The sequence below is a fragment of the Drosophila ananassae genome, chromosome 2L, assembly GCF_017639315.1.
Source record: "Drosophila ananassae strain 14024-0371.13 chromosome 2L, ASM1763931v2, whole genome shotgun sequence".
In the NCBI taxonomy this organism is placed as follows: Eukaryota; Metazoa; Arthropoda; class Insecta; order Diptera; family Drosophilidae; genus Drosophila; species Drosophila ananassae.
This window is the reverse complement of record NC_057927.1, coordinates 17,355,610-17,383,388: the sequence shown is the minus strand read 5'-3', so window position 1 is coordinate 17,383,388 and position 27,779 is coordinate 17,355,610. Positions and strand designations below refer to the sequence as shown.

Genomic DNA, 27,779 nt, shown 5'->3' with positions numbered 1-27,779 from the left:
TTACCAGCCTTTTACAAAATATCCAAATCTGCTCTGGAAAATAGCTAAATAAAAGCTAAAATATATTTAAAATGGTTCAATAAAATCCTTTGTAAATGATGGGCATAGATTTATTAAGTAAAGGTACAATAATCCTGCTTCCTACAATTGCTTTTAAAAGCTTTAAAATTATCGCAATTGCAGTTTTAAAACGAGCCGCTCTGCATCAGTGAAAAAATAGCTTTATGGGCAGCACTGCTCACCAGCTGAAAAGTATCTGAAAACACCAGTATCGGTGACTCGCCGCGCGTATCTTATAAATGTATCTTTTGTTGGACTGCGCGGATGTCTGTGCTGCGCGTTTCGTTAATTCAAAAACCAAAATGTAGTAAAAAGCAATAAAATAACAAAACAAAAATATTAAAGAATGTTCGTTGAGTGTCGGTTGCGATCGGGGTGAAATCCGGGTTAAAAATAGTGAAGAAAAAGGCGTTCCCACGCCAAACCAAAGGGAAAAATATCCTGGCTGACGCAGGATGGCCGTGTAAAACAAACACGAGGATAAGTCGTCAGCGACTGAGAAGGATACGAGCTAGAAGAAGAAGAGGAACAGGCGGAGCCGCATCTGCCGCCGTCAAAACAGAAAGCGAATAGGACGAGATAAAGTGCACATCCGACGTTGAAATACAAACGCGATTGCAGCTCCACTGGTCCCCCAAACATTCGGATTAGTAACTTCATGTTTTGCTTAGGCGATCCATGAGATTTAAAATAAAAGTGCATTGTTCTAACGTGTAATTTGGGGGGGAAATTTATTTCTTTATCGCATAAATTCGACTGCCAATGTTGCAACGCAAGGAAAACGCAAAGTAAAAGCAAAGCCAGAACAAACAAAATACACAGCCCAACAGAGAGTGAGAGAAAGAAAGAGAGTGCCCTGCGCGCATATTGGTGTATCTGTGTGAAAGGTTGTGTCCGTGTTAGTGCGTGTGTGTTGCTGCTCACAACAAATTATCGTTTAATTTATATTTTTGTGTTTGCGAAACGCAGCAACGAGTGACTTTTGCGCCCAAGGGGATGTCTTCTCAATCGCTAGGAAAATCTGCCGAAGCTGGAAAAACATCCACCACCACCCCCGGGACACCAGTTATTAGAATTTAAAGCTGATAACTAAGGTCGCACCGCGATGCACCACTGAGTGCACTCTCAAGGAGGTAAGTGCAATTCAACCAACAAACACAGGGCCAGTTCTGACCTCGTACACAGTCGTGTAGGAAACGAATGCCAAATTTATCCAAAATAAAAACACGTTTGCCAACGCCAGCAGCAACAACAACCACGTCCAATTAAAGATATGGTGGATAAAAAAAAAAAAAACCGGCATGCCGGCTGCTGCTGCAAATGCTGCAATTCAGTTCTGCTCAAAGTTAAACGAGCCAAGTGGCAGCAGAAACAACAAAACACTTTGCACCAAATACAGTATAGCTTCCATAAACTCGATTTTCGATGTCATTTTTACTTTTATGATGAGGTTTTACCATCAGATACTTTCCCATTTATAATATTTTATTTTCTATGTTTGGTTGAAATATATATTTTTATAAAAAACTAAGAATTTTAAGGCCTGTACAGAGCACTTAGTGCGCCTGGTCGTGTGTGCCCCACCGAGGGGCAGAATGATTTAAATATTTCACCTAACTACACACAGAACTCTTCTCGGGTTGTGGTTTTTTTTTCTGCGCCGACAACTTTTGAAATGAAAATAATCATAATCAAAGGGTCGGAGTCGTAGTCGGAGCAGGAGCAGGAGCCTCTCAACAATGCCACACCCACTACCCTCCCAGGCTCCCGTTGGTGGAATGCCTGAATGTATGAATGAGTTAATCAGGGAGAGGAGGCAAATCGCCGAAAGGCAACAGTCAGCAGACGCATCGTCTGCCAGGGCTCTTGGGCTGCCATCAACGGCAACCAGCAAACAAAACAGAAAAACAATTGCACTAAAGTTTCACTAGAAACTGCAATGAATCAGAAGGGAAAACCAGGCAAGGGCACAAAAGAAATGTGTTCGCTGGAAACTAAATACTCTTTTTCCGCTGAGACTCCTGGTGTGGTGTGCAGTAATCTTGGCCAAATGAAAATAGTCTTAAGCAGAAGAAAAAATAAAACCCCTTTTAGATCTATTTTGATTAAAAGATACTTTAAGCAGAGGTCAGTAACATGGACGCACTAAATTACCCCTTGACTTCGAGTGTATCAAATGCCATGACAAGGAATCCGACGACGATGAGTCTGCCATAAATTGTGATGGCATTCTGCTCTTAACGGGTTTTTTGTTTGTTACATTTTTCGACATTTACGCCATTGACGTAATTGTCAGACCCGGCCCAGACGCTCTCTACTTTACTACACAACCGAGCCACCATCGCAACTCTAGCTCCACTTTCCAGCTCGCTCTGGCTCCCCGTCTGGCTTTTCAAGCTCAAGAGCAGTGCCGCCCGGTGGCTGCCGGCTGGCAACAGGCGGCGCCCCTGCTCTTAATTCTGGGGGCTTTTCATGAATTTGCATTTGCATTTGCGGCCGCCGTCTACCCTCGGACTAGCTCTACTATTCAGATCGTATTTTTCCATAATTTTGCGCTCTGCTCCGATTTTTCCAACACATTTTTCCTTTGGGCACGGTTCGTTGCACTTTTGTCAAGCTTTTGGCAGAGTTTTCGGCTGAATTTTCGTGTTGTTGTCGAAATCGCACAGAAGTAATGAATGGTCTGATAAGTTCTGGGTGCCAACTAAATCCAGCAGACCAAGCAGCACCGCTGACTACCAATTTAGGCAGGCCACAAGCAATTAAAATTTAATTTTCCCAAGCCTCGAGATATCGCACATAAACCGCAGTATTAAAATTTAACAACGCAGCAGGTCCTGCGGCCAAATTGCCTACTGGCTGGCCACTTTAGAGCCCGACACCTCCCACGCTGGCGCCACCACCACCCCCCAAAAACAAATTAATTGAATTGAGACACATTTGCGAGCGGCCACAAAAAAGGAGAAATTATTTTGGGAAACATTTTTTCGTGCGGCTGGCACATCAAATACATTTATAATTTTATTAGGACAGAATTTTTTGTATCCATTTGCTGGAATGACAGCGGAATGGAAGGTCCTTGGCAGTCAATGTGGACTTAGCACGCACACCATGACCAACGCACAAACGCACTGGAAACTATTCTTTTTAAGAGTTGTATAATAAATTAATAATTTTAATTTGAAAATTATATTATTTCTTAAATTGATTTTTGAGTTGGAAACATTCTTTTTATGTTGTATCTTTAGAAATCCTGTAACACAATGCTATCTATTATACCATATGTTATTTAGTTTTTATCAGTGTAAAATCCCTGTCAGGCTTAGTCATTTCCAACCGAGCTGTGGAGTGTGAAGCGCCGGTGAGGATAGGCCATAAAACAGTCCCTGTTCGGCTCTCGCGCAACCTTGTAGCAGAGTGTATTGTGAATTGTTTTTGGGTAGGCTACACGCTGCGGTTCCTGCAAAATCCCTCCCACCATCCTTCGTCCTCAATATTGGCAACTGCGGGTGTGTGCTAATGACGCCGCACTTAACCCATGTTACCCGAAAAGAGGCGCGTCCAATGCCGTCCCAGCAGGTAGCACAGGTCACAGAAGACAACGATTTTTATGAGCACTTGACAACTCTATAAACACAGAACGCTTATCACCCCAAGAACACCTCCTCCATGACCCCCAATATCTCCATCTCTGGCTGTTTAGCTGCCAGCCAGGTTTAACACTTGGAGCACAATTTTCACACGGCTTTAATGCTCGGTTTTATGGCTGATACGCTGGTTAGATAGCTTTAAGGCCGGCTTAACCCCCAAAGCTCCCCTCCAGAAGTTGCCAAGCCTAGAGCCGAGAGAAAGAAACACAAAAAAGCTAAAAGCAAAGAAATATGGCAAAATGAAAGCATTGCCCAGGAAAACCTCGCTGAAGATGGAAAACTTACAGACAAACTTTCCATTCGCAATATGCAAGCTGCTCCAACTCAAGGCGAAGACGTCGTCGTGTAGGTTGGTTTTTGTGCAGTTGGGCTTTTCTGTCTGCCCCTTTTTGGTGTTTTTTGTGTTTTTTGTGTTGCCTTCTCGAGCTCTCCAAGTTGCATGTTGTCAAAATTGCTTTGACGTTTTATTAGTTTCCAACTGGCCCGGAGCAGCCGCACTCTAACAAACCGCCATCATCATCATAATGATCATCGCCATCGACACAGCATCTCCATAGCAAATAAAAAAAAAATAAAAAAGAAGAAATTGAAGAAAATTTACATAAGAAACCGATGCTGAAGGATGCTCCACAGACCAGGCACACTTCACTCTAGCCGGCGCTAAAAATAACAAAAACAAACTCCCAATGCGCTGACCAAAGCAAAATGAAATGAATATAAAAACGACAAATGCGACTCCGGGCACTCGTCCGCCGTACACATTCGAAAATAGTTTGCGGCATGTCAAAAAGCCAGTGACCGCATTAAATTTTCATCTCCGGCAAACGTTTTGGAACACTTCCAGAGCCCCAACCATCCAGCCATCAACCAACAGCCAGCAGCATAACCATACCGGGCGGCCGTTTCAATTTGATAGGCCAGCCAGCTGAGGCCCCTGAGATTAACGTTCTCATCCAGCTTCTTTTACAATTTTTGTGTGTTTTCGGTCTGCAAAACGAATTGTGGTGCTGGGGTACTGTGGTGCTCGCGTGCAGTTCGTTTTCCCAGGAGAACGGATTGGTCATTGATTAATCGCACGAAATCAGAATTTATTGAGGAAATCAAACGATCAAAAAGACCCCAAGAATTAACGAGATTAAAGAACTGCTAAAATTAGCCATTGCATCAGGATTTCTAATAAACACTTTATGGGAAATCTCCACTAAGGGGTTTTACCTCGATTTCAGCCAAACCAATTATAATTGGAAATAGATTCATTCATTGCCCGCCAAGCTACAAAAGAGTATCTTTTAGTCGACTCCTGAAAGGTAATTCAATCTACCAAATGGAGCACACGACGCAACTCCCAAAAATGAGATTTGTGCGCGGCTATTTTTGTAGCCATTGCATCCAACGACAAGAAAAAAATAGGGGAAAAAAACCTATGACAAATAGTTCAAAGGCCCTGCTCGTTGAGGGCTTTTTTATTTTTTAGCCAGCGTCAAGTGTGTAGAGTTTGTTATTTTTAGCGCAACCGAGCTGGACTGGACGCACCCATGAGGAAAAGATACCGGATAGTTGGGGATCGAGAGGAGGAAGTGGTGGAGGGCACTGCACTGCACATGACGGAGGGAATAATTAATTCATTGCATTGGCCAAACAAATTTCGGCCGGCCCGGTTCAGCTCGACCCAACCGAGCTCACCTCGGCGGAGCTCCGCCAGAAATGGGTCAGCAATTGTAAGCCGGCAGGCGGTTTCCTGCCTTTTGTTTGGCGATCATGATTATGATGCCGACGCCCATGTTGCGTCACAGTTCATCCCACGCCCATAAATGGGGCTCTCAAAGTCATTTGCCCTTTTGGCCTTTGCTCTAGAATCAGATAGATTTGGTTATTGCGTTTTTTATTGGCGTGTTAAATGGTTGCAACTGCAGCCCAGTTGTCTTTATCGGTTCATATCGGTGGCCTGCCTCGCAGCCGCAACTCATTAAGTGAAATTGCTCTCAAGTCGGCGAGTAGGCCCTTGCCACGCTCCCCACCACCACCCAGCTCCCCAGCTCATGTGCTGTCTTTTCTTTTTGTAATTCAACTGATTATGAGATTGTTGACTTGTGTGCGCCTTCTTTTCCTGCGTGGCTTTGGTGAAAAGCAGAAGAAAAATACTGGGGGCTAGCTCTATAAATATGTATCTGCAGAGGGAGAAATGGTTCCCATAATAAACACGTAACAACTAAAGTAATAATAAGCTATGAGGACTGAAAGGCGATTCTTTAGGAAGGTTTTCTATAAATGGCTAAGACACTGAACATTATAATATCTACAGTACACCTACTTAAACCCCGTATTAACTCAGATATTCTCAGTGTAGTTGAGTACGCGCACTTTTACGCAGCTCCTCTTGTTCTTGTACTTTATTTACATTCCGCTTGGCGGTGCTCTTCTTCATGGTCAATGGCCGATTCCCTCCATTGGGGGCTCAAAGGGGGCTTTGGGGCTATACGACAGCGGTGACGAGTGCCTCGGCTGTGTTATGATATAATCTGCGGTTGCCCAGCAACTGGAATAACACTTCTTCTAAGACTTCCATGTGGCAGCTTCATCATTTGTTCTCGGCCGGCCTCACCAGAGCCCCAGACCACTCACTCGCCATATCTACACACTGCAGCTTTGTCAGATGCCAACAGCAGCACCAATGGCTAAATTAAAAAAGAGCGAGACAGAGATGCCCCAAAGAGGGGGGAGGGGGAGCAGTGGAGCGGTATGGTAATGGGGAGAAGTGGAGAAGTGCTGCCGGCAAGTGCCGTTCAGTTTTACTAACGGCCTGTCAAATGGGCGCGGTGTTAGTTTTTCAGTTAGTTTTCCATTTGCTCAAAGATGAATACAAACGCCAGCCAGCACAACAGCGAAATACTCCTGAAAAGTACAGATGATGGAAAGCGAGTGGCTGAGGGATGAGGGATGGCGTGAGGCACAAGGGGCAGGCAGACCTTGCAGGTCCTTTTAAGCAACGAGCTCCATAATTTACATAACACTCACTTGCACTTAGTGCCTGACCTAAATTTAACAACCACCAGCGCCTCCACCTGCTGCTAACGAAGCAGCTACGAGAAGCGAAATTCCATGGGGTCCTTTGTGCGATGACTAGGAGGATTTCGGAGGGGTATCCGGAATGTTGCGAGGCACGAAATCTAGAGATCGTGGGATGTAATTAACCGGAGGGAGCAGCGGAAGGAACCGCAAAGGTCAGGGATTTTGTGTCTGCCTCCAAAGGCGTGAGGTGAAAGCGAAAAGCGAGGCGGTTGCTATACACTCATTACCTTGGTTAAATATTCATAAATTCAGCAATTTGCCTAACTTGTTTTCCGTCCAGTCCTGGGAATACATTCAGAAAAGCCATTAAACCACTCTGGCCGCCTAATGAATGGTAATTAATGCATTTGTGACTGTCCATTGCCGGTAATCGAAGGCACGACAAATTCATTTAACAGCCATCATAGATGGCGGTCTATGACGATCGGCCATTAAACTCCACTAGCACTAAACGAGTGTCCTGCCCACGCCTTCCATTCTGGGGCCCATCATTAATAGTCTATTGCGAAAGTCTTGTGCAACATGCAGCAAGCATTCATCATCGGTGGCAAGCTCAAATGGCACGCCCCAATGGCTGCCCAGGCAATTTACGCAATGGAAAGTGCCATGCAGCATGGCATGTGTGGGTGGGTGGTCTCTCAATCGGTCCCCCCATGTCACCCAGGGGCGTAGTATCTGTGTATAGAAGAGGAAAGAAACACTCTTTGATATTTGACTCAAACATTATAAATATTGATCCCTTTTCGCCTAAATCTAGGCTACACATCTCATCCGTCAAAGTGTCTGCCTCTTGGACTTTCATTTGGCTTTATTGTATTGCGTTCCTCATTAATACTGAGAGTGGGAGGACGAAGATGGCCTGCCCGGGCCTGATTAATGAATAAATACCCGAGTCAAGTGACACAAACATTGTTTAATTTACGCCTATACTGGCTGGTGGCTGGTGGAGCACAATAAACAACTTGCAGAGTAACAAGAAAAGCGAAAATGTTGACAATAAACTCTCGGTCGGTCGGTTGGTTGGAGAAATCCTTACATAAACACTGGATGACTCATGCCGCTAATATGCCCCGACGCCTGCTTATTGCATATTCAAAGTGTAAGTTATTCCGAGAAGACAGCCAAGCATGGGAAAGGGAAGAAAGCCGAGACGGGTCTGTCAACCCTGTGCAGTTAGTTTTTTGCACCATTTCCATTGTGCGAGGAGGAAAGCTTCCGTCGAGTGCTGCTGGCACACTTCCTCCCCCGGTCGCATTAGCCGAACTGCCACTTTAGTTTGTCGATTGGCATTGTAATGGCCTTTCACTGCTCCAACTGGCCGACAAGTGGCCGGAGCTGAAACTTTTGCCAGCCTGACCCACATACGTCTGCCAGTTCCTGGCAGCCATTTTAATTGCTTTGTTTTATTACCTCAATGAAGTTGTTGTCGGCTGTACATGCCCGGCGAATTTTCGTTCATTAGCCCTGGAGCCGAATCCTGGCCTTAGGATGCCTCACCAGTCACCAATCACAATTAAAATCTGGCTATAATGCCGAAGGAAAATTCGAATTTGTATTTTGGGAGAAGGGAACTCTGAAGTGGGCAATCGAAGGCAAACAAGCTGAAAAGGCAGTGAGCTGCTGCTGGTAAACAAAAATCACACAACCACAAAAAACATTTCGCACTCGGCTAATTCCAAAGCAAATACTGGCCTCAGATTGTTTACTCATTACTTTCCGCGGTTGCCGTTGCCGCTTTTTGTATTTATTCCCTCGGCAGAAGTGAGGCAATCGAAGCCCATAGTTAAATGCCATTAATCTATATATAACTGCGGCAAGGCATCGCACAATTATGGCAATAAATATATCTACGCTAATGTATGCGATTTGGGACCAACTGTTAATTGGCACTCCAAGCGTGGCCAGAAGGCCCCCACCCTGTCCCAAAAACGGCAAAGACAGCCCCACAAATGAAGCGTGGTAAAAAATAATAGCTAAATGAAGCGTGAACAACGAGCGCGGCGGCGGCAATCTGGCCAAAAGTTCCATGAATGAATCGCTCTGTATGCGTATGCCAGGCAACGGTTCGGTCGTCCGGTTGCCACGCCCACATCCCCGACGGCGCCAGTCGATTGTTTGCCGGGGTTTTACGGGCTTTCCCATATGTACGGCAATACGGCTTTACGGCGTGGTTTCGCCTGCAGGCGGCAACCCACATTGTCGTCGGTGGGGGCGGCAGTCGGCTAAAACTACAACAGTAGTATGTCTATGTGTGTGTGCGACATCGACGCCAACACTTGGGCTAATTGTTTGTGGCAACAAGCACTTGCCAGTGGCTTCTGTGCTTTCTTGGCTAAACCGAAACCGATAAGCCGAACACAGAACTGCCGTCAGAGCTTCGAATAAGTTGTCTGGGAAACTAACTTGAGAAGTCGCCAGAACAATGGCCAATCAGGAAGGAATCTTTTTGCGTAAACTTTTCATTGTTCCTGCCATAATCTTATTTGTGATTATTATTGTTGTTGACTCACCGTAAAGCATTCCTCACTGCTTACGCTACGCCCTGCTGTTTTCGCTTATCTTGCAGCTGGAGCTGACACTTCCCCCAATAGCTTTCGTTATTGCCAGTGTTTGGAGAGCGGTCTGCACATCCGCTGGAAGAGTGCTATGCTGCGAATTTAATCATGAAAATATTAGCAAACTATTTTGGCTTTGTGGCACAGCCCCCCTTGCCACAGAATGATGCAATTAAACGCAGCGGACCACGCTGCTTACCGCTTTTGGCTTCGGACTTCCAAATTAGAAAATTACTGCAGCGCCAGTGAATGCCATTAAAATGATGAGAAGTGCGGTGGTGGGAGGGGACTGAGGTGGTGCTGTGCATGTAGTTGTGATGTCTATGGTCATGTCTGCCCGGCTCTGGCGAATCGATCGTTAATGCTGTTTGCCAACGCATTAACATGCATCGAGCAACTAGCGCATTACGCATACGCCACGTGTGCACCCATCCACATGCAGATTGCTGGTTCCTCTGTATGGAAGCGCATTGCCAATTACCTATGCAGTGCCAGCCGCACAAAGGTATAAATAATTGACTGGCCAAAGTGCCAGACCAGACGAGACGAGATCCAGTCAGACAGACCCATGTGGATTCTTTGTGATGCAAATGCCAGTCTTATCGCTCTGACATAGTTAAGTCAACAAACTGGCCAGCGGTAGGCGGAAATTCGTTTGTAATTATTAGCAATTTTTAGCAACAAACAAGTTTATTTACAAGCTCCCATTGGGGCATGCCCCGCAGGAGATATTTCATTATTCATTCAACCCAAACTCGTTTGCGGCTTCAACCTTACCATTCGGATTGCAGTTAGGCTGCTACCGCCCACTGGTCTCTAAAAGAGTCTGATTTTGTGGTCAAATCTAAATGACAAATAAACTGATTTTGGTTCTGTTACAAACAGGAAAGGAAACTTTACTTCGAATCAAGCTGAAGCACTTATATCTCTACAGATTTTCCGATTGTGGTTTCAGTCTGCTAGGTGTATGTTTGATATTCGACAGATCAAGAGAGCAGATTCCAGGAATACCTTATCAGGAAAACACATATATGGTAAGAAACCTATTATATCTGGTAGAAATTTATGTTCCATGAGTGTTCTTTGTTTAATCATTATTTACACTACATTTAATTCCCTCAAGCTATGAAAAATTATTGGTTATTCGGTTTCTGATAACTCGGTATTTCCTCTCTCAACTGGGGTTAGATATTATTCTGACTGCTCTGAATTTATCAGCAGGCAACTCAATGCAAATGACACAGATTAATGGGAGCACTTTAGCGGCTCACACTTTTTACGACTGGAAAAACAATTTTTAAAAAGCTTACGCCTCCCCCACGACAATTGAAGCCAACCACTCTTGCCTCTCAATTGCATTTAGTGGCACTGCAAAGAGTCAACTTCTCTTAATTGCGATATAATTGACTTTATTTTTAGTTTATTACTCAAACCATTATCATCTTAATTTTTTATGGAACATTTCAAGCTGCTAGTCAGAGCAACCGTGGCTTATATTCTCAATTTGTAGAGTGTTTTAATTAAATTAAATAAAAACTTTTTGCGGAAAATGGAAATTTTGCATCTGACACACAACGAGAGGGTAAAATCTCGGTAGATTCAAAGTTGCCCAGAGCTCAGCTGCGGTCACAAGCCACAAAAAGCATTTAACCCACATTTGCCTTTGGGTAAAGCCGACCGCAAAAAACACAAACAAACAACTTAGAGTGCAACTGCGACTTCGTTTCGCTTAATGCAAAGAACGGGCCAGAAGCTCGGAGTTGGCCATGTCTGACTTCGGCTTTCATGGCATCGTAGGCACATGTCGCGTGGAGGATGACGATGACGCCAAAGTGACAGCTGCACTGGTGCTGGCTAAACAGCATTTTAATTTTCTGTTCGGCCGCATTAATTAGCCAAAGCCCCGAGCACACGCTGCGGACCGAGTGAGTCAAAAGCAACCAGGAAGCAACTGGAACTCGGAGTCGATTCTAGACCGAGTTTTGCCGGCAACCGGCAGCAGGCAGCCGGCAATCGAAATGTGTATCAAGTGACCAATTGGCGGGCAGTGGTGTGGGGCATTTGCATGGCTCCCACGGCTGTCGTTTCTTTGAGTTACGGCTGTGGCCTGCCATTGAAACCCTACAAAAAAGCACACTGCTGAGGCCAAACAGTGACAAAACATTGTTCAATTGTCGAGTAAAAACCTCTTCACTTTTTGCCGAGATAAGGACTTACACCCAAACGTTGTGGTTGAAAATGGCTCAATATTGGCCCAATAATACTATTCTTCTACTGCCTACCTAACAAAATTAGCTATGAATATCTTAAAAAGGCAGAATTTCACCAAATTTCGAACCACTGTTCCCGGGTCATTTTTTGTCCCCTTTAAAATGAATATCAAGAGCGGTCTCCACACGCCATGACCATGCCCAACTGTCCCCCAACTCAGTTTCCACCACTGACACAATTCCAATTGTAATCCGCCGTAATCTAAGCTCTCGTTTCATTCGGCTGTTTCATCCAACTTTAACACGTGCTCAGGGCCCATGAATTGGCATCAAAATATGTGCAGCAATAAATTAAATAAAATATGCAATATGCTCAGTTGAATATGAACGTTGTCAGTGCCGCATCCACTTTTTGCGTGGGGCAGCTGACATCACATGGTTCTGCCACCGCTGGGTTGGGCTGAGCGGGTCTTAGTGGCTATGGCGGTGGTTGTGGGTGTGGGTGTGGTGGTGCATTTCCATACAAATGGCGCAAATGGAGCTTTTGTTATTTATGCGTTCCGTTATCGCGCTGGTACGGCGTGCTCAAGGTCAACAGGCACAAACTTCCGGACAAGTTGAACAACCGAAGCCCAGAACTCAACTTTCAGAGTATTTTCATAAGCTGAAAGTAGCAAATGAAGCTCATGCTAAAGTTAAGCAAATGCAGCACACTTTTGAACTTCATTGACTCCCGCTCAGCTTATAATTGATTTTCCATTAGCCTGATTGCCTCTTGCTTTCCAATTTCTCTCTTTCATCAGATGGATACCCCTGTAGGAAACTCCGAACCAGTTACCTTCTAACCACAAACCCTTTCATCTGCTTCATGGCACCAGCTCTGATTCAATTTACGCATGACATGAAGACGAGCAGCAAAAGATAATCCAAAGTTGCCTCGCAAATTGAAAACTTCAACAGACAGGAGGGGCGGGTGTGATGGACTCTTGAGTTTTGCGGCGTGCGTTGCTCATTTAGGAGCTGTTGATTTTGATTAGCATCCCGAGCACCTGAGGATGATGCCACCTGCCTCGGAATTAGCGTCATCCATCACCAAAGCTCACTTGGCCCATAAGTTGTGATGGCTGCTGCTTCGTGTTGGTTAACACATCGGTGGCCCAAATTGATGCCACGCCATGATTATACGCTTCATTAGGGCAAACCTCAACTGCTGATCACTTATAAGCACCCCAATTCGGTTTATTGATTTTTTCCAATTAGTGCTAATGCCGTAACACACTTTCAGTATAGCACCCATCATGTTTACCATCGAATCAAATAAGAAATATTGCCATGCGCTGATTTACACACATAATTTAGAGAGCTGATGCCACTTCGATTTAAATATTCATGACGGATAATTGTTTTCTGCATTTAACATGCGATTTAATGGAGTAATTGGCTTCAGTTTATAAACCTAATTCTGCCTGTCAGGTTAGCAATTAAGTTTCAAAATGTATGCTGACACACATGTTGACATAAAACATTTCAATGGTGTCCGGACGAGAGACAACAAAGTTTGAAATTTATCAATGAAAGTGAAGTGTGCAGGACTTTAGTCTTTTCCTGCCACTGCAAGTACAAGTGAAGTGGAAGAATGCCACTTGCCAATTGTCTATTATATCATTGATTGCACTCATCATGTTTATAAGAGCCATTTAGCTGTCAGTTTGAGCATCATTTAGCATCAAAATCTAGAAACAAAATATTTTTTAAATTTTTCGTCACATTTTCTGGGCTATCCCCTTTAAAACTTGGAAAGTCCATGCGGAGGACAATATGACCCGCTGCGAGGGCTATATCTTTGCCAATATCCATCTGATTCTTGAGCGGGATACCTTAAACGATTTGTAGATCGATTCTCCGTCGATCTGAATCAAAATCTAGAAACAAAATATTTTTTAAATTTTTCGTCACATTTTCTGGGCCTTTCCCCTTTAAAACTTGGAAAGTCCATGGGGAGGACAATATGACCCGCTGGGAGGGCTATATCTTTGCCAGTATCCATCTGATTCTTGAGCGGGATACCTTAAACGATTTTTAGATCGATTCTCCGTCGATCTGCATCAAAATCTAGAAACAAAACATTTTTTAACTTTTTCGTCACATTTTCTGGGCTATCCCCTTTAAAACTTGGAAAGTCCATGGGGAGGACAATATGACCCGCTGCGAGGGCTATATCTTTGCCAATATCCATCTGATTCTTGAGCGGGATACCTTAAACGATTTGTAGATCGATTCTCCGTCGATCTGCATCAAAATCTAGAAACAAAATATTATTTAAATTTTTCGTCACATTTTCTGGGCTATCCCCTTTAAAACTTGGAAAGTCCATGCGGAGGACAATATGACCCCCTGCGAGGGCTATATCTTTGCCAATTTCCATCTGATTCTTGAGCGGGATACCTCAAACGATTTGTAGTTCGATTCTCCGTCGATCTGCATCAAAATCTAGAAACAAAATATTTTTTAAATTTTTCGCCACATTTTCTGGGCTATCCCCTTCAAAAATGGCCCCCAGCGATGTCTATAGTTTAAGGATTGAGGGTAATTTGTAACTGCATACTTAGGGGCGACTCGGAGCTATTCTTCCGTTTGTTCAGTAATCACGAGAAACATTAAATAAACCTGATTTGAGAGCCAGACAGTGCCAACATGCTCCTACAATGTACTATAATTGAACTAAGTTTGTAGGAAACATAGAGAATAATCCTTGGATAGGACATGCTTGGCTGCGTCTCCGATTTCTGTCCAAATTAATTCCATTTGCTTCGGCTAGCCTCGAAAAGGGCTACTTGCCAATGCCCTTTCATCCTTTCAGACAGTCGTCTGTCAGCTTTTCGACCGTTCTCTTCATTTGTGCAATGAGTTAGCAGACACAACTTTATAATGAAAGGCAACAGCAAAGAAAATACCAAAGGCAGCGTAGGATATCCTTAAAGTGCCCAACAAAAAAGAGGCCATGAATTAAATTTCGTATTCATCTGCCACCCCACTTTTCCACTCATCCATTTTCGTGCCACAGCCACTCCCACTCATTCATCAATAAACGAAGGAAAGGACAAGGTTGTAAAATGTCAGGCGGCTGTCAGTCCAGCCGGCTCCGTCTGTCCCAGTTGCGTCCGTGTCCGTGTCGAGAGTCCGTGTGTGTGTTTTAATTTGATTAAATGTTGCTCGGCAAACACATGGAACATAACCCAAATCCAACAACTTTTTCACATGCCTCGGCATGCGGCATATTCGGTCCGCTCTTTGGCAGGTTGTCCCGATGGATGATGCCTTTTTATGGAAGTGGGACGAACAAGCACAGAACTTTGTTCCATACCCTAAAATATTACCTTATATATTGGTGATGTTTTATTAAACATAAATAGGTTCTGTAATAGTAAAGCAAACTATTGAATTGGTTCATGGTTCGGACACATTAAATGGGCGATAGCTTTCATGCGATGTGCCCCACTGTGGTGCCCAGCATGCGTTTATTGAAAGACAAACATGAAAACATGGCCCACGCACTTGGTCGGAAGGGGAAAGCGGAAATGGCAAGAGGGAGTGCGTGGGCGTGCATTTGGCAGGCGGAAGTGGCAGAAGGGAGCAATAAGTGTGGCGATGGGTGTAGTTCAGATGTAAAGGTGATATCGGGGGCATACACGTTGTGTTTGTCAAAAAGGATGTCAATATGTGTGCCCGGAGCAGCAAAGAACGACGTACAAGGCAGTTGACACAGATAAACCAGAAAGGAGTTGCCACTGGCAGGCTTTTCAATTTGCAAATACAATGCGCCAGCTTTCAGATAACAGAAGTCAGCAAAACAAATGCACTTTCAGTGGTTTAGATTCCAAACTTTAAAATGAATGAGTCGAATAATTGGTACGGCTTGTTTTGAATTTATGAGACACTTTGGCCAAACACTGAATCTTGGCCAGCTGCCATTCTGAGGCAATAAAACTGACGAGATTGATTTTCCTATGTTCTGTACAATATTTCTGGAAAAAGTATCTCTTCTATGATTGTCTAGACAGCTAATAAGAGCTAATTTTCACTATATCATACAGCGTTCAGCTGAACATTTTTCTGGTAAAAATATGCATCATTATTTTGGAAATTGAAACAAATAAAAGCCCCGGAATGACTAGCGTGCCATGGCATGTGCTGAATATTTCCTTGGCACTTAAGCAACTCTGGCTTTTCGCCGAAATCGTGAGTCATGTACTTACATAGTGAACTATCCAGAGTGCTGAAAAATGCATGGCAGGATGTTGAGTAGTACGACGAGGAGCATACGAGGGCAAGGATGCATGCCGTCAGACTTTCAGGCAATATTACACAAAAATCCTTGCCAAGAGCAGTGGTGATGATGACGATGATGATGATGGCAGTGTCAGGATTAATGTTTGCATTTATATACATATATGTATAAAAGGCGGAAACGCTTGCTGCTCCTTCTCATTTTGGTACACATAATATACTCTGGATTGCATAAAATGCATTTACGAAGGCATGAAAAATTTAAGTTTAATTAAGCGTTCTCCCTCGGGCCCACGGACATCGCATCCTGGCCCTGCTCTGTGACATCCTGTCCCCATTTGTGATGCTGCACACGCCATTGTCCTTTCCGATGCCCGCATTGAATCCGCTTCCGGTGCAGCCACAAATATAGCAAACACTGTGAGCAAAAGGAGACCGGAAGAGGGGGACACCGAAAGCCATCCCATAGCCAAAACACAATGCCATCAGTTTGGGCACGTTCCAAGCCACCACCGACCTGCTGGGAGTCCTTCTCGTTTAGAAGGAGGTTGCTCCGCTCCAGTCTTGATTCGCCATTCTCCAGCGGCGTTTTGTTACAAAATTAAACGCATCTGTAAGCGGAGCCCAGAGCACTCGTTTTGATTTCTTCCCCAAATGCTTCCTGTTCTCTTGTTTCGTAGGTGGTCTATAAAGTAAGGCTTGTATTTCTGAGTTTATTTCAACTTATTATCTATAAGAACTAGAACTAGGTTTAGGAAGAGTCCCTGACCAAACAAATAGGCATTTAAAATATTAAAGGAAACCTAGTCTTATAATTCTCTATTTTCAATAAGACCCCATGTATATTGTGAAGGGTAAACAGTCTTCGAGTCTTTGGTATCCTTCAGTTTTTACTCTCGTTTCCCATTGCCTGGAGCACAGGAGCATGGGAGCTTGAAAATCGATACGGAAGTGCTCCTTGATGTTGACTGTATTTGTGCGCTGGTTGCCTCTAAGCTCCTTTTCGCTGCTGTTTTCCCCATGTTTCTGCACGTATTGCGAATTTAGCTGAATTTTTTCCTTGTAGCGATGCGTTAGCTGCCTCGCCCAACAATCGAATGCAATATTTGATTTACTATTTGCTTTCTCAATTGTCGCTCTGATGAATCGTTGCATGGAGCTCTCCAGGACTACCTAGACATGCCATAAAAATGGTTTGTATCCAGTACAAAATGCCCGTATTTTTTGCGCCTTCGAACTATTTGCCATGCATGGAATATATTTTGTTTGCGAAAAGTTATTGCCTGCATAATTGAGCAAGTCAACAAGTCAGAAAGTTATTTTTTAAACATGAGAAGTGCTGTTTATAATCAACAGCACCCAGAGATAGCGTAAACAAATTTTAAAACGAAGACCAACAACGCCATCCGACAGCAAAGAGAAAAATACGAAATCAAAATATGTAAATATATAAATTAATGGAGTACTTCCTGTCTGGCATCCTTTGGTCCTCTGGCATCCTCTGGCATCCAAAAATACTGAATGCCAAGCTGTAAATGCAAATGTGAGGTGCATTTAACGCCCTGTCTGTGGGTGAAACATTTCAATTACATCCCAGGCGGTATCTGCCGACCACCGACTTCCTTTTCTTTTCGGGCCTGGCGTGGCCTTTTATTTTGGGCGGGGCCCACATTTCAGTTATTGCGGAAAAAATGTTCATTTGCATTTTTTTGTGGGCCCACGGCAGCGGGTAAAATATTCCCACGCCGCACAGACTCAAGTTCACCCAGCTGCCAGTACTTCCAGTGGCAGACAGATACAGATACTCGTACGAATAAAGATACAGATACATTTCAAGCGCCAGATGTCTCAGGAGCCTGCCCCATGTGGCTTGCCGCTTGTCGGACTGTTTTCATACACACAAGATCATGTTCAATTTGTTTGCGAGCAACAAATATTCTGTTCAATTAATTAAATATCCCCAATCCCATTCGTTTAAATTCCTATATATGTGTTCAGATTTGATTTAGGCAATTACAGTTCGATCGAATTTGGTGAATTAATCACAGCCGAAGTCATTCATACGCAGAATTTCATCCACTTAGACTGCATGATTGGTTCTTCACGTTTAATTAGCATAATTGCATGGAGGCATTTAAGCCTTACGGACTTGGGGAAGAAAAAATGGGTCCCTGAATGGCAATGGAGAACGCATCGGGAACTACACGGTCTGCTGGCTTGTCAAGTTACACGCAGCAGTCGTGTAAAAGGAAAACTTGCTCCTCCGTGCTGTGGAAATTGCAATTAGCAACGCTGCTCCCCCCTGCGAACTGAGACTGCTTGCTCGAGTGTGAGACACGCACTTCTGCTGCCTTGGAGGAACCCATTAAACTTGCATAATTAGCTCATTTCAGGGATGTTTGATCACACACCCCACTCCGACAACTATGGAAAGCGATAAGCTACTCGGAGCGAAAAACCAAAGCCATTTCCATTTCACTTGCAAAGGCAAATCAATTTGGGGCTCTTAAGGATGAGGAATCGATGGAAACGTGCGAATTGTGCGATATTCGAATGTGGCAAAGTCAAATGCAACTCCGTACGTGCTTTTGGCGGTGGGTGTGGACCGCAAATGTGGCGGCGGCAAGCCGGATTCAACAATGCGGGATGCAATCGGGATCCATCCAATCCAATAATTACGGTTAAACGTCCGAAAGCGGCGAAGGCGAAAGCGCTCACGTGCCGTCGCGGTCAGGAAGTGGATGTGTCGTTGTCCGGACCATTTCCATCTGACTTTACCGATGGTTGTTCCTCCTCCTGATCTCACTCCTGCTTCTGCCACCTGCCACCTCCACCCAAAAGCCATTGGCCCAATCAATGGATTTTACAGCTGACTTGCCAACATTATGGTAATCCGTCAGTCCTTTCCTCGCTGTCTGTCATTCACCATCGCCAGATGGAAACGGTTTGCCTTTGCGGCGTCAACGGGTCGCTGGCGTAAATCATTCATTTCACTTGCTCCGATTTTTTTACGGCCAGAGTTTTGTGGCCACGCCATCAGCGGACGAACGACAAGAACGTGCTGAATTTGCTCCATTTCTGTCGGAAAGTTGCACAACAAGCAGCGTGCTGGGACGTATCATTAGTTACATGGCCGTTGGTCCTTCGAAGAGTTAAGAGAGATGGGAATTCTTTTCGTAAACTTCGTGGTCTTAGCTGTGTACACTTCAGTATTTAATAAATAGCTTTAAAGATAATATTTTTCCGGCTTTTGGTCCTCTGGAAAGAGTCTATTTCGGTAAACAGAATACTTTTGAACATATCTTGTACCTAGCTTAGTTTCTCATCTCTAACCAAAGGATTCGCCTCGTTTCACCTCTGGTGCCACAGAAAGCCATACAGACTGAACGAGTAAATTGAAGTTTAAAATAAAAACTTTGTGGCATGAAAAGCATTATTTACACAGAGCTGGCTTGCAGTCCGCCCCGCTCCCCATCCTCCCACAGTCATCCTCAACCACGCACATAAATGGCATATAAGCTTAGTAGATATGGCAAAAGCCCGAGAACAAAAGATACTGCGCGTAAAGACAAGCGCAGGAAAAATGATGACAAGTATGCGGGGGCGTTTGGGAGTATCTGTGTGTGCCTAACAAGTGGGTGTGTGAGGGGTGAGCTGGAGGTGAATGGCTGGGAGGAGCCCGACGACTGCCAAAGGGTTAAAAAAGTATAGAAATCAGGTCAATTGTTTGCAGGATGCTAAAAAAAGTGAAGCCAGTGGAAGAGTGTAAGAAGAAAGTGCTAGTTAAGCTCGAGTAATGGCATAAAAAAGTCAGAGGAGAGGTCAGGAGAAGAGGGGAGGGTAATTTCAGTTATCTGAAGGACATAATGCAACTAACGATAATGGTAGGAAATATTATAATGCATTTTAAAGCATCCTTGAATGGCGCTCTTGTGAGCGCCAAAACTCAAGCCACTGAACCAATCTAATCTTAATGCAAATTATTTTTACTATGAAAATTTTATAAAGTGTTAACTGAATCCATTACTACTCTGCTCTTTTCAGACAACTGAGCGGCTTAAGTGAAAGGCTGACACGGCGAAAGCCATCGAACAAGCCTCTGGGAGCAGACAGACAGCAAACGGATTACCCACATCCTGCAACATCAGCAGAAGCATCAGCAGCAGCAGGTTCATCAGCGACATCAACATGTCTAAGCACACGGATAACGATAATCTGCGCAATGACATCTACGAGAACCTGCCCTGCCAGGCCATGTACAACGAGTCCGTGCGCAAAATGCAGCAACAGAAATCATCAACGCCGGCGATGAACAGCAACAATCCCAATGCAAACTCCATCGGCAACTGCCACTCCAACCCGGCGATTACCAAGCACCACCCAGCACAGCCCGCCAACAACATGCCCAAGGAGATGCTCTATGCCACGCCCCTCCGTAAATCGGATCGCTATAAAAGCGGCGAGCGGAGTCGTCAGGCAAATCCGGAGGCCAAGCTCTCCAACTATCGGGATTCAAATCGCTTGGCATGTGCCCGAAATGGAAATCCCGTACAAATCACGGATCTTGATGCTGAAGAGGACAATGGTGGAGGCGAGGTTGTAGACGGCTGTGCCTCGACCAGCGCTTTGGTCGGTGGCTCAAAATATGGCAACCAGTCAGCGGGCGGTACTCCCAACCAACAGCTTGAGGATCGGCGAATCCTTAACTTTCTTAAGGACACCACACAGTTGCAGAAGAAGTTGGAGATCACAGGGCGGGACTGTCCCAACGCCAGCTTCTCGAATCTGGCGCGGGAGGAACATTTTGCCAATCTGGTGCAGCAGAATTTCCCATTGGACATACCTCCACATTCGAATGGGGAGACGAACGGAGGCGGATCGGCGCCGGAGGAAGACGGCCAAGAGGCGGCTGGCGGATCGAAGCCACCAACTGCTGAAGATACAGAAGGCAACCTGGAGGCTCTAATGCAGCGAAAGATCTCCCCTGACAAGGAGGTCAACGGCCTGGTTAGCAGTGGTCTCGAGCCAAATAATCGCATCGTCAGCACGGTGTACATCCATCGCGAATGGGTGCTGAAGAAGATTGCACTTTGCCTGGAACAGCGCACGGCTGGGAAGAAGCCAGTTCCCGCAGCCTTAGGAGCAGCCTCCTCCAGTTATGTATCCGCCCGTGCTAAGGCGGCGGCTATATCCAGTTCCAGCTATAATGGATGCTTGGTCCTTGGGTCTAATGGATCCGGCAAGACGTCTATCTGCCAGGCCATCATGAAAGGGAACTCCGGCACCAAGGGAATCCTTAACAGGAAGCTGCTGGCCTGCTATCTGATCGAGTCGCAGAATCCCGAGTGCCACAGTCTGTCATTGTTTATGCGGAAGATTGTCCTGCAGCTTCTTAGCCACGCCTCCCTGATCAGTAAGGACGATAGCCAGAGGATTATCGACGAAGGGTTCTCCTTCCTGCGTGACGAGGCCCAACAGCAGGAGTTCAAGCTGGACGAGGCGATGAATAACATCAGCCTGAGTGAGAACGCCGAGGAGCTGCTGATCGAAGAGCTGAAACGAGGTGCCAGCGAGTGTGACACCAAGGAACTGGACAACTTCCAGTCCCAACGCACCTCCACGATCAACAACAAAACATCCAAGTCGAGCCTCACGCGGCAACAATCAGAGCCAGCGCCTTTGCAAGTCGCCGATACACCTGATCTGGATGAGAAGGGCGGCGGGAACTTCGGTACGCATCCACCCAAAAGGGCCTCCAGGGAGCGAGAACGTGAGCGGGACCCGGAGCAGGACAAGGATGTGGGCAATGAAAAGGAGCAGAAGCTAAAGGAGCCGGCCAAATCAAGCCCCGGAAAAACCAAGTCAAAGATTCCTGTTAAGCGGGGACGTTCCGGCAGCGGAGTGCTCTCGCCCTCGAAACTGGCCACTATCAGTAATGGCGGGGGCCAGGCTATTCAACAGGGAGGCGGTGAGGACATAGCCGATCTGAATAACGACCAAGAAAAGCACGAGATTGAAGCGGCTATCAAAGATGACAAAGAAGAGGAACGCAAGGAAAACAACGAAGATAAACAGGAAGATCCAGTCGAAGCAAACAAAGAGTTGGATGAAAATCCAAAGGACGAGTTGAAAACGCCACTACAAGAAGAACCGAAAGCGGAACCCAAATGCGAAGCCAATAGCAGCTCTGAACCTCTTATAAATTTCAACGAAAGCAAGGAGGAGAACGGTAAACAGGAGAAGGAGCTCCAAGCAGCTCCGCCGGTACCAGGGGATAAGCCCAAGATGAGCACCAACACTCTGCCCCCGCCCTTGCCCAAGACCAAGAGCTGTCGCACCATCGTGGCTGATGGATACTACGAGTTACTGCTCACAAATCCGGAGATCCTTGAGTGCCTCAGTGTGGACAACATTGAAAAGAATCCGGATGAATGCTTCAAAAAGGCCTTTCTCTTCCCGCTTCTGGAACTCACGCCTCCGAAAACAGCACTACTCCTGCTCATCGACTCCATCGATGAAAATTACATCAACGAGGGGAACTTAATTTCGACTTTGAAGGGAGGCAGAGGCACGGTTACCAACCACAAAAGCCGCAATGTGGCGGAGCTGCTCTCAAATCATATCCATCTGTTCCCCAAATGGCTGTTCCTGGTGTGCACCACCAAAAAGCAAACCAAGCAAATCACCAAAATGTTTACCGGCTTCAAGAAGATCACGCTGGACGACCTGCGGAAGTCACATGTGGTTAAGGACGTCCAGGAGTACATCATAAACCGGTTGAACTCGGATTTCAAGGACAGCATCATGCTCACCAAAGAGATCATCGAATCACTGCACCAGCTGTACATCAAGTCCAACGGGTGCATCCTTTATTTGGAGAAGGTCCTACACGGCATCAAGGATAACTTTTTCAGTTTCCGGGAGATCAAGCTAATACCCTGCACTCTAAATGGACTTTACCTTTACATCTGTCAGAAGTCCTTCAATAAGAAGCAGTACATGAAGATCAGGCCTCTCCTTAATGTCCTTCTGGCCTCGTCCGGCTACGTGGACAAGCTCTTCCTGTTCAACTGCCTGCGTACCCACAACTACACAATCGACTGCCAGGAGTTCGAGAAACGGCTTCAGCTGATGAGGAACATCCTGGCCTATGATGCCAACGCACAACGCCTCAAGATCTTCCACAACTCCTTCGCCGACTGGCTGGTGGATGTGAAGTTCGCCACCAAAAAGTTCATCTGCGACGTGAACGAGGGTCACGTAATGATCTCGATGTATTACCTGCTCGTGGCAGATACACTCTGTGCGAACACGGTACGAAAGTTTGCCTACCATTTAATCCGATCTGGCGAGTATCTGACCAGCCGGCACGTGGACCTGGATCTCATCCTCATGCTATTGGAGTCGCGCCTGAATCTCAGCGACTGCTTCTACACAAACCAGATGAACTGCTGCGCCCAGTGTGAGCACGACTTCAAGTACGATGCCAACTTTCTGCCCAAGACGCGCATGATGCTGGAGCGCTTCCTGGCCAGCGAGCTGAATGAGCCGTTCGCCCAATTCCTGTGCGACTTCTTTAAGCCCAGTCTACCCACTGACGCCAAGATGCTGAAGCTGCTCATCGAGACCGGAATCAACAATGCAGAGTCCCAGAACTCATGCGAGTCGTCGCTAATGTCGCCAGAGCTGTCGGAGAAGTCACAGAACATTGACTTTGAGTTGGCTGATCTTCTGCTTTCCAGCGAGAAAAGCTGCCTCATGGAAACCCAACGGGCGGGAAGTCCATCGGAGCACAGTGAACCACCGCCCGAAAGCCAGGACGAGAATGCCTCGAGCACTTTGCACCAGCTCTCCGACTCGCATCACATCGAACTACACAAGGGCAAGGCCCTCATCCACATCCTGTCCAATGATGGCAATCACCAGCTGCTGGAACGGGCCCTCAATGCCTGCAAGAGTCCCATCGACCTGGAGATTGAAGATTACAATGGCCAAACGGCCTTGAATATTGCGGCTAGAAATGGTCACCTGGAGGTGGTGAAGCTGCTTCTGAGTTTCTCGCAACCCTGCAACGATGGCACTGGACGGATGAAGCGGGTAGACGTCAACCATGCCGATCGCGATGGCTGGACTCCATTGAGATCGGCCTCCTGGGGTGGTCACAGCGAGGTAGTGCGACTCCTGATATCTCAGCCCGCCTGCAAGATCGATCTCGCTGACAAAGAAGGACGCACTGCTCTGAGGGCAGCCGCCTGGAGCGGGCATGAGGACATTTTAAAGTTGCTTATAGACTCGGGTGCCGATGTAAACTCAGTGGATCGCCAGGGTCGCACTTCCCTGATTGCCGCCTCCTACATGGGCCACTACGACATTGTGGAGATTCTGCTCGAAAATGGAGCGAATGTGAATCATCTGGACCTGGACGGACGCAGTGCGCTGTGCGTTGCCGCCTTGTGTGGTTCTTCGGGCTATAGTAAGGTGATATCAACGTTGTTAGATCACGGTGCCAACACCGATCAACTGGACAACGACGGGATGTCGCCGCTGCTGGTCAGCTCGTTCGAGGGCAATGCTGAAGTATGTGAGCTGCTTCTGGAGAACGCCGCCGATCCGGATCTTGCAGACTTCATGGGACGCACTCCTCTGTGGGCTGCCTGTACAGCTGGCCACGCCACCGTAGTGAAGCTACTACTTTTCTGGGGATGCGGCATCGACTGCATGGATTCCGAGGGACGCACTGTTCTCAGTATTGGCGCCGCCCAGGGGAATGTGGAGACGGTAAGACAGCTCCTCGATCGTGGCCTGGACGAGACGCACCGGGATAATGCCGGATGGACACCACTACACTATGCAGCCTTCGAGGGATTCCACGAGGTGTGCCTCCAACTGCTGGAGTCGGGCGCCAAGATCGATGAATGCGACAACGAGGGAAAGACTGCCCTGCACTTGGCCGCCCAAGAGGGCCGGCTCAATTGTGTGCAGGCCCTGCTGGATATCCACTCCAGCTTCGTGGATCAGAAGGCGCACGATGGCAAGACTGCGTTCAGGCTAGCATGCCTGGAGGGCCACATGGACACCGTGGAATACCTTCTGAAGTTCTGTTGCGATGTTAACTCCAAGGACGCCGACTCCCGTACAACTCTATATATTCTTGCCCTGGAGAATAAGCTGGAGATTGTCAAGTACCTGCTGGACATGACCAACGTCGACGTCAACATTCCGGACAGTGAGGGGCGCACAGCCCTTCATGTGGCCGCCTGGCAGGGTCACGCCGATATGGTCAAGACTCTGATCGAAGCCGGGGCGGATGTAAACTCGATGGACTTGGAGGCTCGAACACCTCTGCACTCTTGCGCCTGGCAGGGTAATCACGACGTAATGAATATCCTTCTCTATTACGGAGCTCTGGCGGACCACGCGTGCAAGCAGGGGGCTACTGCTCTAGGAATATCTGCCCAGGAGGGGCACGAAAAGTGCGTCATCGCCCTGCTGCAGTTCGGAGCCAATCCGTACAAATCGGACCACTGCGGACGAACGCCCATCAAGCTGGCGGCCAAGTCGAGTCGCACCAGCATTCTGAAGATATTCGAAAGCTACACGAAAAGTAAGAATCCCCGCAGAAGTCTCTGGCTGTGTTACTAATGCTTTCCCTTTTGTCCCCCTTCCTTTCCTAATTTAGATGAAGCTAGCAATCCCAACGAACCCAAGTTCCATGCGCATGCCAGCATGCTGAGATCTCCGGATCAGCCGCCAGCGCTGCCTCTGCACCAAAACTTGGCTCCGTATCCGGCGCACGCATCCGCCTCCTCGGTCTGTTCAGCGGCCACCACGGCCACAGTGCACAATGGCAGCAACCTGCACGCCCTCAACGCCTCCAGTTCTACGCACAGCTCCAACAACTTCTACCAAAACACGATGCAGTCGGACACGAGCAGTTTGCACAAGCGCAAGAGCGTCATCTCTAGTCAGTCCACGGGTAGCAGCAATGATGTAAGTGTCACCTACATATATGGGACGAAGATTGGGGCTAACTTTACTAATATTACTTTTTCTCAACAGCAAGCCCCTCTCACCTTCACCCAGCAACTGCAGCGACAAAGCAAACTGAGCTCCCGGAACAATCTGATGGTGAACTCCAAGCACGCCTCTGGATCAGCGGCTGGAGGACACAAGTCCAACGGCGGGGGAGCTCAGCGTCACTCCCAGGTTCTACCCGATCTCAGCGAGCATCAGCTTGGTAAGTCCATCATCATGAAGCTATCTGCTTTTCCAGCTAATTTCGAACTTTTCCCAAAATAGCATCCAACATGACCAACGAGGCGGACATGTACGACATGGAGTGCATGTCACCTCTATACGCTACGCCTCCGCATTCGCCCAGCAGCGAGTTGAGCTCACCAGGGCAGTTGCCTGGCCTGAATGCCTTTGTGGATGATGACAGAGCCGGACCTAGTGGCGGAAGTGCCAAGCCCCCGCTGCCGGATAATCATTTCGCGCGGGACACGCACATGCGCATCATATTGGGCAACCTTAAGGAAAACCAGCCCAGTTCTTCGGGGTAAGTCTAAGACTCTATTATCCTTTGAAACCTCTCACTAATATTCTATCCCTCTCGGCATTCCAGCAAAAGCAAGCGAAGCGGTGTTTCCAGTAATCCGGCAATGCGGCTTATTCGCAGCCGATTCGATGCTGCCTCCCAACTGATCCGGCGCACCAACAACATACTCTCCTCCAGCAGCAATCAGGGCTCCTCCAGCATTGGCGTCAAGTCTGGCACCTTCCAGTGGCGCAAGGAGAGCCAAATGTAAGCCCAGTTAAGAGTTTAACTGGACTGCATATTGAAGTATTCGCAAAAACTCACTCAACTTGCATACTCAAAATCCTTAAAACACAATTTATTTAAGTTATACACCTTTGTACTTTTGAGAAAGTATTTGTTTTTTTGTGATAGTTTCAATTTTAGTAAACTTTTAATATTATTCTGATTTAACTAAATACACTTAGGCATACTACCCACAAACCGTAGTTTAAGGCACGCCCCAAGTATTAGGATAAACCCCCATATATAGAAAACCTTACACTTTTGGCATGCGAAACGTAGCAGACTTCTTCAAATGTAGCGAGAAAAGTAACGAAATTTAAATAGAACTTGAAACGAATGTATACTTAAGAGAGCTCAGATCACGATACTGTTCTCAGAAATAATTTTAATGTATTTATTTAACCATATTTTGCGTAAGACAGAGCAATTACAAACTACGAAATAATTTAACCGAAAAGAGCATCCGGTCGGATGAGAGCCATAGAAACCCAATGAACACTTTTTGGCGGACGGCTATAGCAACGTAATTTTTTATACGAGCTACTTTAACAATTAATTAAGCTGTTTATGTCAATTCTTTTAATGCAGTTCCCAAAAAGTACCAAATACCATTATCCTTCCTATCCGCGTGTCTTTTATCCGTCGATACCACGCAGAGATCCAAGAGATATAGTATATGTGTATTATATTGCTCGCATCTTAACTCAAAGCGGTCCGTTCCTGTACCTTGAATCTTGTCACTAATTTTATGTAACCCCTGAGCCGGACAAACCAATCAAATCCACAGCTGAATAACTAATCAAATATTTTCTGAAACTCTACTCCCCTCTACTGCAAAGCAGACAAGCACAGAAGACAGAAAACAACGCACCGGACTAAATCCAAAATAAGTAAAAAATAAACGAAGAATAAAGTTAAACAGCGAAATGTTAATGAACAGAACCTAATTAATTGTTAACAAACCTAAAGAATACCGCAAAAGTTACAATTGTTTAGATATACATAAAAATATATATATATATATTTCAAAAGCGTATTTACAAGTTAATGATCAGAGTTATTCAAAGTATCATTATTATATTCATAATCGAGATAAACGAACAGACTTAATTAAAAACCACAAGAC

At 46.0% G+C, this 27,779-nt stretch overlaps 1 protein-coding gene across 1 annotated transcript; it reads left to right on the top strand.

The window, feature by feature from the left end:
- Positions 1-224: 224 nt before the first annotated feature.
- On the top strand, positions 225-26,840 carry LOC6499231. The gene is made up of 6 exons (XM_001955023.4): positions 225-1,193; positions 19,876-25,435; positions 25,511-25,821; positions 25,891-26,068; positions 26,131-26,389; positions 26,456-26,840. Exons 2-6 carry the CDS (start codon positions 20,020-20,022, stop codon positions 26,637-26,639), a joined length of 6,348 nt encoding a protein of 2,115 aa, XP_001955059.1. The 5' UTR covers positions 225-1,193; positions 19,876-20,019; the 3' UTR covers positions 26,640-26,840.
- Positions 26,841-27,779: the final 939 nt, after the last annotated feature.